Here is a 17,246-nt window from a genome sequence, read left to right as displayed (position 1 = left end):
GGCGTCTGACCAAGTGTTGGGATTCCTACAGGTGATGTTGCCAAAACTTCTTTTTTCTTTGACAGTTACGGTTCATTGTCACAAAGTAAGGCATTGGTGATTGATATTTATAATCATTATTAACCTAATAGCTCTAAATAATGGTAGTTTTATTTTTACAATAGTCTTTAATAACTGAAACACGAAATTAAGAGTGTAATTGTAATACATATAAAAAAAAACTAAAATTAATGCAGCTTCCCTAACGCACTTCCTCTGACAGTCATTTATTTCAGGATTTTTCTTCAGCGTGAAACAATAATATTCATGTCCGTTCCCATACCTTATAATCCCCCAATTATAAAGAACTATTCCCTATTGATGTTATTAACCCATTACATCATAACAACATCTATCTTAAGGCAGCCTAGAGTACCAAAACCTTGTGTGACGTCATCTACAACCTAACTAACATGGTATAAAAGTGTTTCGATGACGTTGTGTATGTACAGTGAGCTGGGTTATTGTAATTTTCCTCTATATAAACATCCTCCATTACAGCGACAAAGGCTTAAAAGGGGTGATTTATTCCTTCTGAAATTTATGTCTTATTCAATCTTGTTATTTACTGGAAGATTAGTGGTATTTATTGTATATTTTAACTCGATCTTATAATTTAAACATCGTTAAGGTCGAATGTATACAACAAAGGTATGTCCCATATGTTAGGGGGGGGGGGGTTATCTCTCACCTGTACTGTGTCTCTCACCTGTACTGTATCTCTCACCTGTACTGTATCTCTCACCTGTACTGTATCTCTCACCTGTACTGTATCTCTCACCTGTACTGTATCTCTCACCTGTACTGTATCTCACCTGTACTGTATCTCTCACCTGTACTGCATCTCTCACCTGTACTGTATCTCTCACCTGTACTGTATCTCTCACCTGTACTGTATCTCTCACCTGTACTGTATCTCTCACCTGTCTGCTGTATCTCTCACCTGTACTGTATCTCTCCCCTGTACTGTATCTCTCACCTGCTGCTGTATCTCTCACCTGTACTGTATCTCTCACCTGTACTATCTCTCACCTGTCATCTCACCTCTTACTGCATCTCTCACCTGTACTGCATCTCTCTCACCTGTACTGTATCTCTCACCTGTACTGCATATCTCACCTGTACTGTCTCTCACCCTGTACTGTATCTCTCCCTGTACTGCATCTCTCACCTGTACTGCATCTCTCACCTGTACTGCATCTCTCACCTGCACCTCTCACCTGTACTGTACCTCTCACCTGTACTGTATCTCTCACCTGTACTGTATCTCTCACCTGTACTGTATCTCTCACCTGTACTGTATCTCTCACCTGTACTGTGTCTCTCACCTGTACTGTATCTCTCCTGTACTGTGTCTCTAACCTGTACTGTATCTCTCACCTGCACTGCATCCTCACCTGTGCTTATCTCTCACCTGCTGTATCTCTCACCTGTACTGTATCTCTCACCTGTACTGTATCTCTCACCTGTACTGTATCTCTTACCTGTACTGTATCTCTCACCTGTACTGTCATCTCTCACCTGTACTGTATCTCTCACCTGCTTGCTTATCTCTCACCTGTACTGTATCTCTCACCTGCTCTGTATCTCACCTGTACTGTATCCTCACCTGTACTGTATCTCTCACCTGTACTGTATCTCTCACCTGTACTGTATCTCTCACCTGCTGTATCTCTCACCTGTACTGTATCTCTCACCTGTACTGTATCTCTCACCTGTACTGTATCTCTCACCTGTACTGTCTCTCTCACCTGTACTGTATCTCTCTCCCACCTGCCTGCCTCTCACCTGTACTGTATCTCTCCACCTGTCTGTATCTCTCTCATGCCTGCACCTCTCACCTGTACTGTATCTCTCTACCTGCCTGTATCTCTCACCTGCTGCACCTCTCACCTGTACTGCATCTCTCACCTGTACTGCATCTCACCTGTCTTGTCTCTCACCTGTACTGTATCTCTCACCTGTACTGTATCTCTCCTGTACTGCACCTCTCACCTGTACTGTATCTCTCCCTGTACTGTATCTCTCACCTGTACTGCACCTCTCCTGTACTGCACCTCTCACCTGTGCATCTCCACCTGTACTACCTCTCACCTGTACTACCTCTCCCCTGTACTGTATCTCTCACCTGTACTGTATCTCTCCACCTGCTACCTCTCCCACCTGTACTGTATCTCTCCCTGTACTGTATCCTCACCTGTACTGTATCTCTCACCTGCACCTCTCCCTGTACTGCACCTCTCTCACCTGTACTGCCTCTCACTGCACCTCTCACCTGTACTGTATCTCACCTGCCTGTATCTCTCCACCTGTACTGTATCTCTCCTGTACTGTATCTCTCACCTGTACTGTATCTCTCACCTGTACTGTATCTCTCTCCTGCTGTCTGTATCTCACCTGAACTGTTCCTACCTATAACGACATATGACATTCTTCTCACTGCTATGTTATGCCTATTTGTGTGTGTATGTATATGTGTGTGTGTGTGTAAAGCATGTATGTATGTATGTATGTTTGTATGTATGTGTATGTATGTATGTATGTGACTCTGTGTGTATGTATGCGCGTGTGAGTGTGTGTCAATATATTGGAGATCATTCTGACACAACACTCACCAAAATTAAACCTCGACATTATTGGCAACTGATTTTAAACATTATTTTTTCTTATGACAGCACATAACCCGTGGCTTCAAGAGTATAGATCATTATGTCAGTTGTCTGTCTGTCTGGTACCTATCATACCTCACCTTACAATGGACAAATAAATGCAGAGCCCATACGTAAGAGTAATATTATGCAGTTACCTGGAGTGATTAGTTACGATTACCTGAATAATATACCTGTTGAAGAAATAGTTTTACGTGAAGTGTAAACACAGATGTGGGTAGTGTTGTGTATGTGTTGAGTTGCGTGTGTTGAGTTGCGTGTGTTGAGTTGCGTGTGTTGAGTATTATCTTCATGTGTTTCTGATTCTCAATAGTTATTGTTCTTTGATATTGTGTCGTTTTTCATTTTATTTATTTTTTCATTATTATCATCCATTTCTTATATATATTTTTTTCGTTGTCATTTAACATTATATTATTTTTTAATCTTATTTTAGTTTTCATCTTACTTTCCACTTGAAGATTAGCTCACATAATATTTCACCGATATTATAACATATATAACACTAATGCTATAGAGGGGGTTGGTTAGGTTAATGCTGTAGGATAATGTTGGGTTAGGTCTCGAGGCATTAGGTTCAGTACAGTAATTTATCCACATTGTGCCGTCTTCTATTTCCTTCCCTTAACTCTCATACTAGATCTGTTTCTAGAGATGATATCGTTTCATCTATCAATGCGGATCTGTGCAGTATCTCCGAATAGGGAGGTAGAAACTTGGTTAAATTGATAGCAATAAAACGCAGTATTTACCAATTTACATTTCCCAAATTAGATGATCCCACCAATCACATTTCAGGACACAATCATTCTGCCAAATTCTAAATTAGATATGCTAGGCCTCACCATTACCTCTAATATGTTATGGAAGCCCACATCCTCAACATTGCTAAAGCTTTACAGATGCCGTAGTACTTCACTCTTGAGCAGTTGCTTCAAGTTTATAAGGGGTTCATTCGTCCTAACTTGAGTACTGCTCTCATATCTGGGGTGGCTCTTCTTCTGTCCAACTGTTAGATAGGGTGGAATCAGCATTTCGTCTTATTAACTCTCCCCTTTAGTTGACAATCTTTCTTTCCTTTCTCTTCACAATGTTGCTTCACTCTCTCTCTTACAGGTACTTTAACGGGCAATGTTCGGTGGATTTGGCATCCTGTGTACCACCGGCAAGGCCTTGGGCTCGTAACACTCGTCTTGCCCGCGGTGCCCACCGTTTCTCTGTGGATGTCGGTCACAAGAATAACCCGTTATAATACATCCTTTTTCCTCACAGCCAAACTGTGGAATGCTCTGCCTTCTTCTGTGTTTCCATACTCATACAATCTGTCTCACCAAAAAGCTGGTTTTCCGTCATCTTCTGGTGTAGATTAATATAACCTTTTTTCTTCTATTCTCAATTTCTTTCTCCACAACCCCCCCCTCCGCCCGCTCCTCCAGGCCCCGTTGTGGTCCGATGTCCTATGGCCAGGTGAGCTATTCCGTAAAAAATCTGAAGTAAGCCGTTGTTCAGGTACTATACAGCCTACTTGAACTAACCCTGTACACCTATTAATCATTACCAAGATTTATACCGTATCTTGGCCACTTGGTTCCATAGATAAAGTTAATAATCACCATTCTTATCCACCTCTCTACACTGTAAATCATTCCTCCTGTTTTACTATCTTCTTTACTTATTATTCTCGTTAGTGTTGTAGTATTTTGTTTTAAATATGTAAGTAACTTTTTATTTAATGTTTTTGTTATAATTGGTGTTTTTTTTTACTTGTTGTGTCGTCTTTCTTCTCTTGTTTATCTTCACTTTTTTGGAGGGTAAACAAAGTCCATGAGTCGTGTTACGTCATTGTTTATGTAATTGCTGACGTCATAGTTAAGGCGGTGTATGTTTTATATAGTTTAGCGTCAAGAGTTACGTCACTGTTAGCGTCAAGAGTTACGTCACTGTTAGCGTCATATCACTGTCACTGAGTTTGTTTCACTAACCTAAATGTGACGTCATCTTTGTATTAATTATCATGTTTCAGTTTATTTCTTGTCTTTTATCTTTGTTTATATTTTCGTAATTTTTCATATTTATATATTTTTCCAAGTTATTTTTTCGTAATTTGTTTTCATATTAATTTCATTTATTTATTCTTATATTTTGTACTTTAATTTTTTTTTATAATTTTTCAGTTTGTGTTTATACTTTTATTTGGGGTTAAAAATTTATTTCTTTTTTTTTGGGGGGTTTTTCTCCCCAGGACGAAGGACAATAAAACAAAGCCAAAAGATTATTAAGATTTCGATCACATATATTCTCACCTGAATATGTACAGCAGAATTGGACATTTCTCATCAACAAACATTTTTCTCTCTCTCTCTCTCTCTCTCTCTCTCACTTTCTCTCACGTTCTCTCACTTTGTAAAATAAGTTATACGGAAAAAAAAAATTATATACATGAAATTCTACCCAAAAAATATTACAATAAATATGGGATACAATTTTTTTCTCTTTCGCTATTTTTTGTTCTATGGTTAATTTTTTCCTTCTATAAAAACAAAACAGATTTTTTTCTCGTAACATAAGTATTGAAAACATTGTAATAATTATCTCTATATATACAAAGATATTTACAACCAGTTTATTTCTATTTTATTAATGTTTTTTTTTTTGTAAATTTTTCGGGTTTTTTCTTTTAATGGCTGCTGAATATATACACATATTTATTCATTCTTCACGGGAGGTTATGAATAATAATAATACAAAACATTAACCTAAAAAAAAAATATGGAAATAAATTGGGTTGAATAAGAAAGATTGGAAGAGGAAGGAGGAGAGAGAGGAAATGGAGAAAGATGAGGAGAGAGGGAGATAAAGAAGGAAGAGGAGAAGGAGGGAGGGAGGAGGAAGGGAGATAAAGAAGGAAGAGGCGGAAGACCGGAGGAATATAGAGGATGGGTAAAGGAGGAATGAAAAGGAGAAGTAACGAAAAAGTGAAAGGCAAAGAGAAGGTGAATAAGTTAGAGAGAAACAAAGGGAGAAAGAATGAATGAAGGAGAGAGAGACGAAAGAGAGTGAAGGAGGATGAAGGAAAAGGACAATACCCTTTGGCACTGATAGTTACAAAGGCACTCACTGACTCACACAGTGCCACGCCCTTACATCCAGCTAACCTCTTTATATCAAACTTATTCTCACTCTCTCTATTACCACTTTATCAACATCTGTCTCTTTATCACATATTATTTTCTCTCTCTAAGACTCGCGTAACACAACAACCAAAGTTCAATGTTATTTTTACACCTCAGATATTGTTCAGTAAAAATCTATGCCAATTTATCCCTTGTTAAGTTTTCCTCAATTATTTTCTTTAATGTTGTTTTATGTTTCAGTTTTATCTATCACATTTTTTGTTTTTTATTTACAACTGTTTTATTCTTCGTCTTTTGGGTTTTTATTCTTTTATTTTTTTTTTCGTCCACATGATAGATATTTTTAATCAAACATTTCTAAAACAATTTTGGTGATAGCTTGATCCTTCTTGACACACACACACACACACACACACACACACACACACACACACACACACACACACACACACACACATACACACACACACACACACACACACACACACACACACACACACACACACAAGATGGTTTTAAAGCTTAATTGTTTTTGGTTTTTCATCAGTGTTTTCATAAATGTTTTTTACCAAAGGCTTAAAAGTTTGTGAAAGATTCTGTTCTCTTCATCACTGTATATTATATAATGTGTTTGTTGTTCTGATTTTAATTACATCATAAAGAGAAGAGGTTGGCGTTATATAGTTAAATACCTTCTTGAGGACTGTACATCATTAATCGTCTCCTACACACACACACACACACACACACACACACGCAAACGTCCTTTTCACCACATAACAACAAGTGTGTGTTCTTCTACAGTTCAACACCTTTTAAGTCACTTCCTTATGAACAAGTTAAAGCTTGTAACTTAATAACTTACAACAGATTTATATAAAAAAAAATTACATACCAACAGTAGGAAGTAGATTTAAAAAAAGTGTCCCTCTATAAATCAGGGGTTGTGAAAGAAACAAAAAAAATATACATACAAGATAGTTGGTTTAATTTTCATTCTACTCAAAATAGTACAAAAAAAAATATATAAATTAGTTTCTAATTTTTCACCAAGGACAATTATTTTTTTTTTAACGATATGTCACAATTTTAGGCTGAGTCAATGACCCTGAGTTCAGTGTCCCTAATTCCAGGACAGCACTTAAGGGTGTGTTTGTTTGTTTATTTGTTTGTTTGTTTGTTAGTTAGTTCAACACGTTCAAGTATAAGATGCCCATTAGTTTTGACCACACCATTACTTTCCTCCTCCTCCATCCTCATTATCACCCAGACCTTGGCTAGTTTACAGAGAAAAACCAACAACTGTCTCCGCTCAAGGGCCAGGTGTGAGGGAGGGGGTGTGTGTGTGTAAGGGGGGAGGGGGTTGTACACAGCGACACCCAGAGAGAATAGCTCCCATCAAGAAGCTTTTAGTAGTCTCTCTATACACAAACATCAACACTCGCTTCTTGTCTAAAACTTTTATCACATTTAGAATTAAACTTCACCCAGGAGTCCGTTTTATCTAGACGTCCGTAATATCCACGTGTGTCCGTCCGCCATAGTCAGACGTCCGTATTATCTAGATGTGTCCTCTGTCCAGACATAGCTGCTCTGGTTAAGGGTCCACTATAATACTACCCGGCCACACACCTCCGCCACCCACAAGATGTAGAGAACATTGTTGTCATTTCTCTTTCTAAGTGAAGACACTGTTCATTTTTCTCCCCTGATGCAGTAACTTCACAGTACAGAGTGAGGGAGGAAGCGAGTAGTTCCGGCACCACACACCACCATCACACCTTCTACACGAGGCCAAGAAGCTCAGTCAGGAATACCAGCGACATGCTCACTCATCCTGTACTGCATGACCTCATGAAAACAAAAAGTCTTTGTGGTACTGAATGTGTTATGTCATTCTTTGCCACAGACACCGTGGAGGCTCTTCACACCGACCTTCACTTAGCACAGACACCGTGGAGGCTCCTTACACCGACCTTCACCTAACACAGACACCGTGGAGGCTCTTCACACCGACCTTCATTAACACAGACACCGTGGAGGCTCTTCACACCGACCTTCACTTAACACAGACACCGTGGAGGCTCTTCACACCGACCTTCACCTAACACAGACACCGTGGAGGCTCTTCACACCGACCTTCACTTAACACAGACACCGTGGAGGCTCTTCACACCGACCTTCACCTAACACAGACACCGTGGAGGCTCTTCACACCGACCTTCACCTAACACAGACACCGTGGAGGCTCTTCACACCGACCTTCACCTAACACAAACACCGTGGAGGCTCTTCACACCGACCTTCACCTAACACAGACAGGGAACAGAAGGGGCGGGAAGAAGGAGCGGCTTCTCGATGTGACTGAACTCGGCATCTTTGGGGTTAGTTGAGGTCCTCGACACTGTCACGTCAGATAGCTAAGTTTCCTTAGGCACTGATGACTCTTGAGGACGCCCGCGGCCCGTCCATCACACACGCCTAGAGGTGAAGTGGTCTCTAGGACTGATGGTCTGGCAGGGTGTGGTCTCGAGGGTCTGAGGGTGAGGTCTTGGGCAGGAAGTACGGGGAGTAGCGGTGGAGGTTAAGTGGCGTTGGGAAGAGCGGCCGCGTTAGGGCTGCCGCCGCCGCCGCTTGAGACACCGATGCAGAAGACGATGAAGGCGCAGCAGAGAGGGCCGAGTGGGCGAGGTGGCTGGCAGTCGAGGTGAGGAGGTGAGGTGTGAGAGTGCCGGGTTAGGGTGGCCTAGGCCGTGTAGTGCTGTCCACTGAGTCCACAAGTGTGCAGGTAGCGGTAGCGGGGACGGGTTGCCTCGAGAGGGGTTGAGGGTGTATAACTGCGGCATAGAATGTGGCAAGAGCCCTGCTGCTGCGGCTGCGGCAGCGGCTGCTACTTGCGGGGCAGTCCCTGAGGCTCCGGGCGGGGCGGTGATGGCTGCGAGGCGGTCCCACATAAGCTGGGCTCGAGCCTTCTCCAAGAGGTTGTTGTTCTCGGCGTCAAGCTCCATGTACCCTCTTAGCGGCGCCCCCAGGTATCGCGGGTCCACCAACATGGACTCCATCGTGTCCCTGAGGAGGAGAAAAACACAAACATTGAACAACTGACATAAACTTAATATTAGTTAATGACAGACATACAGAACCATGACACAGCACTGCTCACTTTTTGTATACCAACGTTTGTGTTCTGGCGGTCTAAACCATTTACTCTACCAACTACAAAAAACAAAAACAATAATGACTGAATTTTCGTTATCAAATAATATGTAAGTTCATCATTGTTAAGGCTAAATCTCTTCACTTTTTGCGTCAGAAATAAAATTATAGTCATGACGATCGATAATGACTCAGAAGCCATTATACAGGTGAGATTGTAGCTAAAATAATCACGATCTTTTAATACCTGTGTGAATGAAATTGTATAACGAAAAATTACGTCAGATTTTAGAATAAACTTTACTTTTTTTCCGATTCACGTAAAATAATGTTTTAGTTTGAGGTGTAACAGCTTTCAAATCGTTGTTTTTTAAGAAGTCAACAGTAAAATTTCACTGCAAGATGAGTCACGTGAAGATTAGGCAACCCAGATTATTTTTCCCTTATGATTAAACACCTTAGCGCTACCTGGGCAGGTGAGTTAGATTATGTTATATTACGTTATATTAGTTTAGATTTAGTAGCTTAGATTAGATTAGGTTATATTGGATTAAGTTTGATAGGTTAGGTTGGGTTAGTTTAGGTTAGGTTAATGTGAAATAAACTTAGGTTAGGTTAGGGTGAAATAAACTAAAGTCTCCAAATATTCACTGAGGATCCAAAACAAAATTTCCTAAAACGTTTTCCAATCAAGGCCGAAACAATCACCGCAGAGAACACTAAACGCTACTGAGTGCCCAAAGAGAAGTACGAGAGAGAGAGAGAGAGAGAGAGAGAGAGAGAGAGAGAGAGAGAGAGAGAGAGTAAAATAATGTAATAGCTTTTTGTTCTGGATATAATAATGAATCACAGGTGTTGGAAGGATTGCAGTATTAAACACTTGTTGCAGCAGGCATGTGCTGTGAGAGCATATACTACTCCTTGTTTTCTCACTTCAGTAGGGGAGGGAGAGGGGGGAGGGGGGGAAGAAGAGCGGAGGTGGGGAAGGAAGAAGAGAGGGGAAGGAGAATGGGAGGGGGAAGTCGAGGGAACGGGGCTACTTTTTCCATCCTTCACACACACACACACACACACACACACACACACACACACACACTAACATTTCTCCTTGTCAGATTCTCTACGTTTTATCAGCCAGTCAACCAAATAATAACCCCGACAACCAGTTCACCAAATTCTATAACCTATTCACTGAAATACCATTAACTGTGGGTCATCTTTATAGTAATGTTGACAACAGCTTCTAACAACACAATTACTGAATGATAATGTAAAGTGTAATTAAGTTTTTACCCATAATTGTCAGTAGTACAACCTTAAGGAGTTCTACGTCACAATTAATCGTACACTTCAGTAGCAGTTTAGTAACACTTTAGTAACACTTTAGTAAATCTTCAGTAACGTTTAATTAACACTTCAATAACACAGTAACACTTCAGTAACGCTTAATTAACACTTCAATAACACAGTAACACTTCAGTAACGCTTAATTAACACTTCAATAACACAGTAACACTTCAGTAACACTTAATTAACACTTCAATAACACAAATAACACTTCAGTAACGCCATCAGTCTCAGGTAGTACTGTAGTATCTTTAACCATACACAAATCGCCCATTACTTTACAATAAAAAAGAAAATAATAAAAGTAACAAAAATACTACTTTTATAATTTATATCTAATCAACTCATCAAAGTGACGAAATTCCCTAAATAAAAAAAAAACAATAAAATAAACAGTTAAAACGAACCCTCGAGTGAGTGTTAAAAAGAGTCGAATGGAACAACGAAACATCGACTCTCTAAGATAATACTTTCCTAACATGATTGATGGCTCGCCTCAACTAGCGGTAGCATGTGGTAGTGGTCAGGGAAAATACCTATCAGCCGAGTTGTGTAGTCAAGTAAAATTACACTTGGGAAATACTTTTTTTTTTTTTTTTTTTTTGATGAATTATCTTGAGAAAATTGGTAGGCGGGGGGACGGTGAGGCAGGTAGGTAGATAGATAAGTAGGTAAAGTGCGTGACTGGGTGGTAGAGAAGCAGGTAGGCAAGCAGGAAGGAAAGTGGATTAGTAGGTGGGCAAGCAGGAGAGCAGGTGGGTAGGTAGGCCAGGTACCATTAGCCATTAGGGAGGTAAAGGCAGCAGCCGGGTCTCCTCCCCCACCTGGTTATCAGGTTAATCAGACGCGTGTGTGTGTGTGTGTGTGTGTGTGTGTGTGTGTGTGTGTGTGTGTGCGTGCGCGTGTGTGTGTGTGTGTGTGTGTGTGTGTGTGTTTGTGTGTGTGTGTGTGTGTGTTGAGTATCTATAAACTATATCTAACTGAAGGTGATTATATATGGCAGAAGCTCACAAGTGTAACCGTACATCAGTGTGTAAGTGTAGAGAGAGACTCATTGCACAGGTGTAGGAGAGTGTAATCTGGTGAGTTATTGTGGCTAAAATATTTTGGGAATCCAGGTTTTGTAGTTTTTCTTTTATTTTTTTTTATATTTTGTTTCTCAGTTTTATATATGAGGCTTGATGTTTGTATGTATACTTGAAGATGTGATGCGGAATTTGTAGGAGAGATGAACAGATAGAAAGACTGATGGATAACAGGACCAACTGGCAGGAAGATGATGATTAATGATAATAATAACAATATCAAAAACCTTAAAACCACAGAGGCAGCAGTGAAGGGCCTTGGTGTATGTCATAGAAATATTAATCTCGGTCAACACATCCTATACCTAGCAGCCTTATTAACGCTAGTGGCATATACAGAACCGACAGTAAAACACAGCATGAAATCGTATCACACCCAGAGAGCGAGAGGCGAATAGCGATAGATTTTTATACAGCTGAAACGAAGTCACACTCGTGTCTTTTGAACTTGGTGTCTGTGCTGAGATGGTTTGACAAATGTTCAGAACCTGAGTGAGATACTACAGTAGAGACAGTGAGAGATGGGGGGGAGACATAGGGGATAAGGGGGATTCAGAGGTGAGGGGGGAGAAGACAAGTAGTTAAGAGACTCGAGTGTGTAAATTATGCTACGGCAGAGCGGCAAAAGTAATAACGATAATAATGTATTGCCATATCGCTTAGTGATGGTTTGTTTACATAGGTCAAAAATATAAAATAATATCAGATTTTCTTCATTTTAATTAAGAACAAATATATAAATTAGGAAAATATTACCTTTAAAAAAGAAATGTGAGCCAAGAGAGAAAGAGCGAGGCAAAACAATATCAACTTAATCTCACTGTATACATATATCAAGTCAGACCACCTTCACTATATAGTTAGGTAACCATCTACAGGTGAAATAGTGTGGTGCCTTGTGGGGGTACCAACCAACAACCTTCAGGACGGGAGGCGAGCGATGTATCCACTCAGCCACCATACATATATATTAGAGGATATCCATAAAGGCACATCACAACAGTGTCAACATGAGCCAGGTTGTAGAAGGTGGTGGTGGTGGTGGTGGCGGCCCTGAACCACATTTGGGTAATTACAAGGCGGGTGGATGGTGCCCCTCGGCAGGCAACTGGCTGGCTGGTCGAGGGCGTGTAGGTAACAGCATATCTCGCCCTTAAACTTAGTCATTGAACACTTTCCTAAAACAACTCTTATGTGTTCTGACTCAACGGATTGTCATTCTAGTGTTGAGTGTTTGTGGTAGTAAGTGAGTGTGTGGTGTTAAGTGTGTGACAGAGTGGATGTGTAGTGTGGAGAGGAGGAAACACGAAGCGGCAAGAGACCTCTGTTTGAGACTCCTCCTATACCAAGAGATAATGATGGCCTGTATCTCTTCGCCATGCAATCTTTTCCCTCTGTTTCACTCTTTCAGACACAGATAATATAAAAACCACCGCCAGAACCTTCCAATATTCACAAAAAAAGACGAAAAAAACAAAAAAAAAAACATTATCCATTTCAGCCTGACTCCATCTGCATAACTCCTGCGTAACCCGTTCTTAATAGTGTATTATTACAATCAACCCGATCAAAACGTACTCTATCAAATTAAACAATGCTAAAAGGCAGCCTGTAAGTATAGCTACACCAGAGATTAAATTAGGACTTTGGTGCACCCACGTAGCTATTAGATAACTGAATTCTCATCTGCGTGTGGCGTGCTAGTCGAGTGGGAGTGATCCATTCTCTAACCTGAAGTTAATTGAATGTTACCATCATCTTCCCTCCAACCGCCTTGTGGCAGTCCTCTCCCGCGCCATACGTACAATAATTCCTCCTTTTACACCACCATTCTCACCGCCTTAAATCAACAAATGACAGAAGATAATCATTCCACCAGATGAAGAAACGTTAATGCCAAACGTTTGCACCGATGAAATCTGATACAGATGATTAAAAATGCGATAATTGGGAGTTCCGAAACAGGTCATTTATCGAGCATCAACAGCGGGTGTATAAGGTGTGGGAAAAGCTGTGAACATTAGATAGCTTCAACACCTCCAACTATCATAAGGTGAACCGCCCTGGTTGATTACACACGACTTTTGAGAAACGTACCGCCGAAGACTTTAATTAACTAAGGTACACCTAGCTGTTAGGACCATCGTGTATACTGTAGTCGGCCCGCGTTAATTCGTATCTTAAGAGAGACGAATCATCATAGGAATTATTAATGGTCAGAGATCTTCCCCCAGCTAAGTCGTGACGATACTTTTGAAAAAATGTACCACCGTAGATGTTTATTATCCCAGGTACACCAGCGGTTAGGTTACCTCGCTCAGGTGATGGCGGACGGCTAATTTGTAGTTAAGGTTAGGAGGGAAGCCGAGTACATTTCATCACAGAATCGAATTACGCGCCAAAAATCGTCGTGGCGTCGCTTTTATGAAAACAGACCGTTGAAGATTATAATTAAATGGATGAAGATTGTCAGGGTGAACCAGCTCCTTCATACTATGGTGGTTAGGTAGTTACTGTGTGTGTGTGTGTGTTGGTCTTACAGGTACTCTAGTTAATATTTCATCACACAAATCAAATGGATTGTAGTGACGACAAAGAAGTATACCTGTACATTTCTACCTGATGGGTCTTGAAGGGGACATATTACAGACCATCATTCTCTCATGTATTATTCCATGTTTACTACAGACTTGGTGTATACGAGGGCCGCCAAACACACCTCAGTAAAGGCTTCCGGGGAGAGAAAAAAATATATATATGTGTGTATGTAAGATGGTACCACATGTCAGGGTACTTGAGGCTACAGTATAACACTATTGATTGTTATCAGTCAGGAGAATACCTCTTATGGATTAGTCACCTCCACCCTCTCTTCCTCTTCCTTCCACCTTCTTCCTCTCTATTCCTTCAACTGCTTTTCCTCTATACGTCTACTCTCCACCACCTATCACCATGTACTCCCATCACCATCCACTTACTTCCCCTCCACCATCAAGTACTCCCCTCTCCTACAACCAGCCGTGTACCCTTCACCATCATCACTACCATCACCACGTACTTCCCTCCAGCACTACCTACCCCCCCCACCCCCTTCCTTTCACCATCCCTTAAAACCATCACTTTACCTTCACCACCGTCATCACCTTCCACCCCTTCAATACCTACCTACCATTCCATCCCCTTCCCTTCCACCTAACCATTTCCCAGAAGGGTTGATGGTCAGCAGAACAAGTGTGTGTGTGTGTGTGTGTGTGTGTGTGTGTGTAACTAGTAGTGACGACACATGATCACTACAACAATGTTAGCGCCATCTATCATCCAAACCTCTAAACAACAATCCTGAATTAAATCAACATTGAGGTGAATTGTAATCGTCTCAGTATGCGGTTCCAAAGGAGATTATTGTACTGTAATTTTTATTCTATTTTATTATTTTTTTTTACGGTAGGATAATTAAGATTCTTACGTAGAGGATTTGTGGGGTAATTTGAGATCCTTCAGGAACTCCTACGGTGATATCTGGATCAAAGGATATCAGTGGTATTTTTGTTGTTGTTTGCTGCAAAGAAGTTAACATCAGCTGGTCATCTTCAACACTCCAAACAACCTTCAATATTTTCTCCAACTCTCCAACATCCCCCAAAACATCTCCAACAGTCCAACATCTCCCCCCTTCCCTCCAACAACCCTCCTCTCCTTCAACACCTCTTCCTCCTCCGCCACCAGCCCTCCAACACCCGGCAGGTGAGGCGGCCCCACACACGACGCACCTCCGGAGTGGATCCAACAGGAGGTAATTACAGGTGCGCCTCTGGCCACGCCGCCGAGACCCTCCGCTGAAACTCACACCTAACTATAGTAATTGATAAGTATCCCCCCCCTACCTCCCTCCTACCCACATCCTAGCCATTCCTACCCCATCCTAGCCATCCCTACCGCCCTCCTATCCACATCCTAGACATTCCTACCCCATCCTAGCCATCCCTACCTCACTCCTACCCCATCCTAGCCATCCCTACCCCATCCCCGCCATCCCTACCTCACTCCTACCCTCCATCCTAGCCATCCCTACCTCCTAGCCACCTCTACCTCCACATCCCAGCCATCCCCACCTCCCCCCTCCCACCGATCCCAGCTATCCCTACCTCCCCTCCCTACTCCCCATCCTAGCCATCCCTCACCTCCCCTCCCACCCCATCCCAGCTACATCCCCAAATTGACCCCACCCCATCCTAGCCATCCCTACCCCATCCTAGCCTTCCTTACCTCACCCTCACTCCCCATCCCAGCCATCCCCACCTCACCCATCCCATCCTAGCTATTCTCCCTCTCTCTTATCTCTATCCAAGCTAATTTTCCTTCCTTCCCCAAATCCTATCCCAGACACGCCTCTTAATAGCTTCTATATTTGTGAGATCTTGAGGTTCATTATATTCACCTAATCTCACGCCCAATCTATCACCTTCCCATTTTCAGGTCTAGCCAGGCTTGGTGAGGGCACGGGCCTTTGATGCCTTATCTCTCTTCCCCCAGCTCCTCCCTAATCTCAACATCTAACCCACTAATCTCAATAACAAAGCCTAATCTCCACCAGCAACCCCATTAATTTCAGTATCTATCCCTAATCTCAATGCTAACACTTTTAATCTAAGTGTCTACCCCTAATTTCACTCCCAACTTCCCCACTAATCTCAGTATCTACCCTACTAATCTCAACATCAATCCTACTAAGTCTCGACATCCTCCCCTAATCTCACTACTCTTTAATCTCGATGCCTTTTAATCTCATATCATAATTCACGGACCTTGGTAATAGTGAGCTTGATATCCACCTAGCTGCCTAATCTCATTCATGTAGCGAGTCCCTAATCTCAAAAAAATAGTCTAATCTCGCTAGAATTTATCTCAAGAACCTCCTAATCTCAGCACTATCTCCCAATCGTTCTCTTTATCTCTTTATCTATCGCGTTGGTCTGTCCTCCCTCCTCTCCCCCCCTTCCCCTCCCTCCCTCCTCCCTTCCCTCCCTCCTCCTCCCTCCTCCTTCCTCCCAACCTATCTACCTGGTCATCTATCTACCTTGAAGGATTAACACTTAGTTAATTAGTATTCTGGGTACTGGTCAACTGAGTCACCCACGGCCACTCTCACCTGTTTTCTTCTGTGATAGGTGTCTGTCTGTCTGTCTGTCTGTCTGTCTGTCTATCTGTCTCTGTCTGTCTATCCCAGTTTTCTGTTTTGCTCCTCTCCAACACTCCCCTTCCTCCTTCTCACACCCCATCTCCCTTTCCTCTTACACCTTCCCTCTCCTCCGTCTCCCCCATCATCCCTCCCTCCCACTCTCTCCCCTTAACCCCTCACTCCTTCATTTTCCTCACCCACCCACACACTCCTCCTCCCACCCACACTCTCCCCCTCACCCCTGTACGCCAACAACGCCCTTAGTTATGTGTTTCTGATGACCTCTCAAAGACCGTCTTGTGTCCATTACCATATCTTACGACTATGTTATCTCATGTCTCCTCCACCCTTAGCGTCACTCTTTAGGTGGATTGAAATTGACTTACTAAATGCGCAAATTCTCCTAATGTGTTTTTTTTTTAATTACCTTTGCTTCCATGCACGCTAGAGTGAGACACGAGGAAAAAAACTAGTGGAAAAATTAATAAGATATGATATCTCGTATTTTCTTCCTTGTGAGGTTTGTAATCGATCGAATTTTTACCATAGATAGAGGGGTTCACTAGGGGGACTGACTTTGACCATTGATAAACGCTTGGAAAAAAATATAAATATATAATGTGGATTCAAGTGAAAT

At 41.8% G+C, this 17,246-nt stretch overlaps 1 protein-coding gene across 1 annotated transcript in view; it reads right to left on the bottom strand.

Moving 5' to 3' along the window:
- Positions 1 to 6,125: 6,125 nt before the first annotated feature.
- LOC121865242 (T-box transcription factor TBX20-like) overlaps positions 6,126 to 17,246 on the bottom strand; it is a 113,504-nt gene continuing 102,383 nt past the window's right edge. The window contains 2 exon segments of the mRNA XM_042364591.1: positions 6,126 to 8,563; positions 8,566 to 8,911. Of these exon segments, the coding sequence (XP_042220525.1) occupies positions 8,342 to 8,563; positions 8,566 to 8,911 (568 nt within the window). The 3' untranslated portion in view covers positions 6,126 to 8,341.

This window comes from Homarus americanus, unplaced genomic scaffold (genome assembly GCF_018991925.1).
Source record: "Homarus americanus isolate GMGI-L3 unplaced genomic scaffold, GMGI_Hamer_2.0 scaffold34286, whole genome shotgun sequence".
Classification (NCBI taxonomy): Eukaryota; Metazoa; Arthropoda; class Malacostraca; order Decapoda; family Nephropidae; genus Homarus; species Homarus americanus.
This window is presented reverse-complemented; position numbering and strand designations above follow the sequence as displayed.